General features: G+C 42.5%; 1 protein-coding gene across 1 annotated transcript; it reads left to right on the top strand.

Moving 5' to 3' along the window:
- Window positions 1-2,574: 2,574 nt before the first annotated feature.
- LOC308626718 (cyclin-P-like) lies at window positions 2,575-3,682 on the top strand (the record flags this gene model as incomplete). The annotated part of the gene is made up of 1 exon (XM_081252125.1): window positions 2,575-3,682. One exon carries the CDS (start codon window positions 2,575-2,577, stop codon window positions 3,499-3,501), a length of 927 nt encoding a protein of 308 aa, XP_081108251.1. The 3' UTR covers window positions 3,502-3,682.
- Between the last annotated feature and the right edge of the window lie 4,114 nt (window positions 3,683-7,796).

Consider the following 7,796-nt stretch of genomic DNA (forward strand, 5'->3'; position numbering starts at 1 on the left):
AATAATCAGTATAAAAATCTCATTTTACAGTTGCCTGTGCTCCCTTTGCTTTTGCAAACAACATCGGCCCAGTTATGCCGCATAACAGTTGTTGGAGCCACATTCATTTGCCCCATGACGCCATTAACTCTGGTGACTCGTGTTCCTCGAGACCCAGCCCAAAACTATAAGTCAGTTTTGCTTTTCCCTGTGGTCCTTATGTGATTATTGTTGCTCCCAATTCTCTGCTTTGTGCCCAAAACCTACCCCTCAAGCCAAATGAGTGAACAAAAGTTGTTGCTGGGTCAGATTCTGGTCCTCCTCCATCATGCCCCTTCCCCCTCAATGACTCCCAAGGCAACACCATAGACAGAGATGGAGCCTTCTAGACCCTGGTTACTGACGCTCAAGATCAAAGAGTTTGGTCTTCAGACAAGGAATTAATCCCGGAAGTGAAAAATAGTATAAGAAGGACTGAAGTGTAAAAGATCACTCTACAAACCAAGACTTGGCCACCATCAAGCTCCACATTGAGTGTGACCTCCTTGGGGGTGTGCACAAGAGCTAATCAGTTGACAACCTCACACTCATAGCAAGGCCAGAATCAGCAGGAAGCAAAAAGAAAAAGAAAAAACACAATCAAAACCAAAACACCTGCTGATTTAAGAATACACTGATTCTCTCTTTATTGCGGGATAATAATTTTTGGTGTCATTTTCTAAAATGCTTTGTTTGGCCGTCATTTTAGCAATTGTTTCCACCGACTGAAAGCAGTCTGGGGAGCACCACCATCCCTGGCAGTGGCATGGAAGCCATGATTCAGTGCTCACTGAAGTCCAGACCTCAGTGGTCTAAAAGGCATTTTCAGAGACAAGTGGAAAAATTAAAGATGGTTGCTGTCTCAAGGAATGTAAGAGTTCCAGTATTAATTTGGAAAAGAATCACCCATTTGGTACTTTTTTCCCATAGAATCTGAAAAATGAAGTTATAATATTTTGTTAGGTGATAAAGAGCACAAACTGGATTGTTTTCATTTTCTACTAAAGATCTTATAAATAGTTAAAGTTGTTTTGCTTTTAATGTTTACCAAACACATTCCTTTTTTTTTTTTTTTTTTTGTGGTACGTGGGCCTCTCACTGTTGTGGCCTCTCCCGTTGCGGAGCACAGGCTCCGGACGCGCAGGCTCAGCAGCCATGGCTCACGGGCCCAGCTGCTCCGCGGCATGTGGGATCTTCCCGGACCGGGGCATGAACCCGCGTCCCCTGCATCGGCAGGTGGACTCTCAACCACTGCACCACCAGGGAAGCCCCACATTCCTTTTTTTTAAAGAAATAGCCAAAACTTTTAAGACACCCATTATATTCTCCTATTATGAAGAATAATTTAACTTTACCTCTTATATTGAATGTTAAACTGGGGTAGTTTCTTTTTTTTATATAAATTTATTTTATTTATTTTTATTTTTGGCTGCATTTGGTCTTTGTTGCAGTGTGCGGGCTTCTCATTTTAGTGGCTTCTCTTATTGCGGAGCATGGCACGCGGGCTTCAGTAGTTGTGGTGCATGGGTTTAGTTGCTCCGTGACATGTGGGATCTGCCCGGACCAGGGCTCAAACCCATGTCCCCTGCCTTGGCAGGTGGATTCTTAACCACTGTGCCACCAGAGAAGCCCTGGGGTAGTTTCTTAATAGTATTTGAGCATCCATAGTAGTCTATGGCTCCACCAAATTAGAAAACAAATTTATAAGCAGTATTACCAAATCAAATACATTTTTACCCTAAAATATGGAACTGAAATCTGTGAGTTCTCCCTTTGAAACAGAAGTGAAAACACATATTGCACCATCAACTATGGGAATAGTACATCAACATCTTTGCCTTTTCCATAAGCTGTAGGGTCAGGCAGTGACCTAGAAAGACAAGCAGTGGAAAGAAAGGACCTAAACATCCTGTCAATTCATGGAACCTGCCACCACCTCCAAGTTGAGGAAGGGTGACCATGTGCTTTCCTGTTCTGAATCTTTACTTCTTTACTTGTTCTAACCCACTTTATATGCAATTGGATTCAGGAGAAAGATAAGGAGGGAAAGGGGAGAGACACAGGATACTCTTTATCTCTAGACTGAAAATTCCACTAAATATGTTTTCACAGAGCAGTTAAGATGAGGGTCCAACTATATAATAATAAAAGGATCAATACAAGAAGAGGATATTACACTCATTAACATATATGCACCCAATATAGAAGCACTTAAATACATAAAATACTAACAGACAAAGGGAGGAACTGATGGGAATACAATAATAGTAGGAGACTTTAACACCCCACTGACATCAATGGACAGATCTTCCAGTCAGAAAATCAGTAAGGCAACAGAGATCCTAAAGAATACAATAGAACAGTTAGACTTAATTGACATCTTCAGGACACTACATCCAAAAAACAAAAACAAAAACAAAAAACAACCATAATACACATTCTTTTCAAGTCCACATGGAACATTCTCTAGGAGAGATGACATACTAGGACACAAAAAAGCCTCAACAAGCGGGAAGAGGCGGGAGCTCGGCTTGGCCCTTGACTCCAGCCTGAAGGATGCTGAGTCCAACTGCCCCCCTCGATCCCGAGCCTCGGAGCACCCCAGTCCGCGACGGCGTCCCCGCGGGCAGGAGGGTCTCCCCAGGATGCCAGGAGAGGCCCCCCGGGCCGTGCGCGCCGCCGGGGCTGGAGGAGGCTCTGAGCGCGCTGGGGCTGGAGGGAGAACGTGAGTGCGCCGGGGATATCTTCGCCGAAGTCATGGTGTGCCGCGCGCTGCCCCGGAGGGCCCTGCCCCGCACCGTGACCCCGGAGATGCGCGCGCTAGTGGTGGACTGGCTAGTGCAGGTTCACGAGTACCTGGGCCTGGCGGGGGACACGCTCTACCTGGCCGTGCACCTGCTCGATTCCTACCTAGGCGCGGGCCGAGTGCGCCTACACCGCCTGCAGCTGCTGGGCGTGGCCTGCCTGTTCGTGGCGTGCAAAATGGAAGAGTGCGTGCTTCCAGAGCCCGCCTCCCTCTGCCTCCTGGGCGATGGCTCCTTCTCGCGGGCCGAGCTTCTGTGCGCGGAGCGCCGCATCCTGAGCCGCTTGGATTTCCGGCTGCACCACCCGGGCCCGCTACTTTGCCTCGGGCTGCTTGCTGCGCTGGCCCGGAGCGGCCCCCAGGTGTTGCTACTTGCCACTTACTTCCTGGAGCTATCTCTGCTGGAGGCCGAGGCAGCAGGATGGGAGCCGGGTCGCCGTGCCGCTGCAGCGCTGAGCCTGGCACACCGGGTGCTCCACGGGGCGGGTTCCGGGCCTGAGCCGGCGCTTTACAGCCGAGCGGAGCTGGGCCCGGTCGAGCCGTGCATGGTCCGCGCCGCGCTCCGAGGCCCTGCGCCCGGCCTCGCCGCCATCTTCCTCAAGTACGCGCGGCCCCAACGCCAGGGCACCAGCCTCGCCGCCGCCCGCCTGCTTCGCCACCCCCCGGGCGGGCCTCCCTGAGCCCCGAGACCCCAGCAAAAAAAGACTCTCTTTGTGCGTCTGTATTCCACTTCAATAAAAGAGTTTAAAAAAAAAAAAAAAAAAAAGCCTCAACAAATTTAAGAGGCTAGAAATTGTTTCAAGCATCTTTTCTGACCACAACAGCATGAAACTAGAAATCAAACATAGAAAGAGAAATGAGGGAAAAAAATGACATGGAGACTAAACAACATGCTACCAAAAAACTAATGGGTCAGTGATGAAATCAAAGAGGAAATAAAGAAATACCTTGAGACAAATGATAATGGAAACACAACCATACCAAATCTATGGGATGCCGCAAAAGCCGTCCTAAGAGGGAAGCTCATAGCAATACAGGCCTTCCTCAAAAAACAATAAAAATCTAAAATAAACAACTTAAATGACCACCTAAAAGAATTAGAAAAAGAAGAACAAACAAAACCCAAAGTCAGCAGAGGAAATGAAATAATAAATATTGGAGAGGAAATAAATAAAACAGATTAAAAAAACAGAAAAGATCAATAAAACCAAGAGGTGGTTTTTTGAAAAGATGAACAAAATTGACAAGCCTCTGGCCAGGCTCACCAAGAAGAAAAGAGTGGACCCATATAAACAAGATAACAAATGAAAGAGGAGAAATAACAACAAATATGGCAGAAATACAAAAAAACAAAAAAGAATACTGTGAAGAGTTATATGCCAACAAATTGGACAACCTAGAAGAAATGGACAAGTTTCTAGAAACATACAGCCCACCAAAACTGAATCAAGAAATAGATAATTTGAACAGATCAATAACTAGAAGTGAAATAAAATCTGTAATTAAAAACAAAAAACTCCCTGTAAACAAAAGTCCAGAACCAGATGGCTTCACTGGGGAAGCCTACCAAACAAACAAAGAAGGACTTATACTGATCCTTGTCAAACTCTTCCAAAAGACTGAAGAGGAGGGCACCCGCCCAAAGTCATTCTATGAAGCCACCATCACCCTGATACCAAAATCAGACAAAGAGACTACCAAAAAAGAAAATTACAAGCCAATATCTTTGATGAATACAGATGCAAAAATCTTCAACAAAATATTAGCAAACCGAATCCAACAACACATAAAAAGGATCATACACCACAATCAAGTTGGATTCATCCCAAGGGTCACAAGGATGGCTCAACACACACAAATCAATTAATGTGATAGACCACATCAACAAAAGACAAAAACCACATGATCATCTCAATAGATGCAGAAAATGCATTTGATAAAATTCAACATCCATTCATGAGAAAAACTCTTGCCAAAGTGGGTACAGAGGGTACATACCTCAATATAATAAAAGCTATTTATGACAAACCCACAGCCAACATAATACTCAATGGTGAAAAGCTGAAAGCCTTCCCACCAAATTATGGAACAAGACAAAGATGCCCACTCTCACCACTCCTATTCAACATAGTATTGGAAATCCTAGCCACAACAATTAGACAAGAAAAGGAAATTAAAAATATCCAAATTGGAAGGGAAGAGGTAAAATTGTCATTATATGCAGATGACATGACACTCTGTAAAGAAAACCTTAAATACTCCCCACAAAAACTATTAGAACTGATAAGTGAATTCAGCAAGGTAGCAGGATACAAGATTAACAAACAGAAATCTGTTGCATTTCTTTACACTAACAATGAAATATCAGAAAGAGAAACTTTTAAAAATCCCTTTTAAATATGTATCCAAAGTAAAATAAAATAAAATAAAATACCTAGGACTAAACCTGACCAAAGAGGTGAAAGACTTACAAGCTGAGAACTATAAAACATTGATAAAGGAAACTAAAGATAATTCAAAGAAATAGAAAGATATCCCATGCTCCTGAATTGGAAGAATTAGTATTGTTAAAATGGCCATACTACCCAAAGCAATCTACAGATTTAATGAAATCCCTATCAAATTACCCATGACATTTTCCACTGAACTAGAGAAATATTCCTAAAATTTATATGGAACCCCAAAAGACCCAGAATTGCCAAAGCAATCCTGAGGAAAAAGAACAAAGCTTAAGGCATAATGCTCCCAGACTTCAGACAACACTATAAAGCTACAGTAATCAAAAATGTGGTATTGGCACAAAAACAGATATATGAATCCATGGAACAGAATAGAGAGCCTAGAAAGAAACCCACACACCTACAGTCAATTAATCTTTGACAAAGGAGGCAAGAAAACAGTGGAGACAAGACAGTCTCTTTAGCAAGTGGTGTTGGAAAAGCTGGACAGCTGCATGTAAATCAATGAAGTTAGAACACACCTTCACACCATACACTAAAATAAACTCAAAAAGGCTTAAAGACTTAAATATAAGACATGACACTATAAAACTCCTAGAAGAGAACATAGGCAAAATATTGTCTGACATAAATTGTAGCAGTGCTTTCTTAGATCAGTCTCCTAAGGCAAAAGAAATAAAAGCAAAAATAAACAAATGGGGACTTCCCTGGTGGCGCAGTGGTTGGGAGCCCGCCTGCTGATGCAAGGGACACGAGTGCGTGCCCCGGTCCGGGAAGATCCCACATGCCGCGGAGCCTGCGCGTCCGGAGCCTGTGCTCCGCAGCGGGAGAGGCCACAACAGTAAGAGGCCCGCGTACCAAAATAAATAAATAAATAAAAATATAAACAAATGGGACCTAATTAAACTTACAAGCTTTTGCACAACAAAGGAAACCATAAATGAATGAAAAGACAACCTAGAGAATGGGAGAAAATACTTGCAAACAATATGACCAACAAGGGCTTAATTTCAAAAATATATGAACAGGGCTTCCCTGGTGGCGCAGTGGTTAAGAATCTGCCTGCCAAAAGGTTTAAGCCTGGTCTGGGAAGATCCCACATGCCGCGGAGCAACTAAGCCCATGCACCACAACTACTGAAGCCCTCGCGCCCTAGAGCCCGTGCTCTGTAACAAGAGAAGCCACTGCAATGAAAAGCCTGTGCACCACAGTGAAGAGTAGCCCCTGCTCACCACAACTAGAGAAAGCCCATGCTCAGCAACGAAGACCCAACGCAGCCAAAGCAAAAAAAATAGAAAACAAAAAAAATGAACAGTTCATACAACTAAACAGCAAAAAAACCCCAAACAACTGAATCAAAAAATAGGCAGAAGGCCTAAATAGATATTTCTCCAAAGGAGACATACAGATGGCCAACAGGCCCGTGAAAAAGTGTTCATCGTCACTAATTATTAGAGAAATGCAAACCAAAAGTACAATGAGGTATCACCTCACACCAGTCAGAATGGCCATCATTAAAAAGTCTACAAATAATAAATGCTGGAGAGGGTGTGGAGGAAAGGGAACCCTCCTACACTGTTGGTGGGAATTGGTGCAGCCACTATGGAGAACAGTAGGGAGGTTCCTTAAAAAACTAAAAATAGAGTTGCCATATGATCCAGCAGTCCCACTCCTGTGCATATATCTGGAAAAGATGAAAGCTCTCATTCAAAAAGATACATGCACCCCAATATTCATAGCAGCACTATTTATAATAGCCAAGACATGGAAGCAACCTAAGTGTCCATCAACAGATGAATGGATAAAAAAGATGTGGTATATATATACAATGGAATATTACTCAGCCATAAAAAAGAATGAAATAATGTCATTTGCAGCAATGTGGATGGAACTAGAGATTATCATACAAAGTGAAGTAAGTCAGACAGAGGAAGACAAATATGATATCATTTATATGTGGAATCTAAAAACATGATATAAATGAACTTACAAAACAGAAACAGGCTCACAGACATAGAAAAGAAACTTAGGGTGACCAAAGGGGAAAGCGGGGAGGAATAAAAGGAGTTTGGGATTAACAGGTATATGTTACTATATATAAAATAAACAAAAGAATATGAAAAATAATATATATATACACACATATATATAAATGCATCATTTTGCTGTACACCTGAAACTAACAAAACATTGTAAATCAACTATACTTCAATTAAAAATAAAAATATATTTAGGAAAGATTTTTTAAAAGATGAGGGTCCAATAAATTGTTTTATTTACATATTCCACCATTATATTTTGCAGAGGCAATAGAGCTTCCTCAAAGCTAACATGGCTTGTTTTTATTTTGTGATCTATTTTGCAACTGATATTCCTACATACACTTTTTTAGGTGACTGTGTGGTTTTTACCTCAGATCTTCAGCTAGAACTACAGAGAAGAAAAGATTCTGAAGAATCAATCAAGTTTTCTGTCAAGTCCCAGTAACATCCCTGTCTTAACCACGAGCAGGAGAG

The sequence above is a fragment of the Mesoplodon bidens genome (genome assembly GCF_964165515.1).
Source record: "Mesoplodon bidens genome assembly, chromosome: 13".
NCBI classification, from domain to species: Eukaryota; Metazoa; Chordata; class Mammalia; order Artiodactyla; family Ziphiidae; genus Mesoplodon; species Mesoplodon bidens.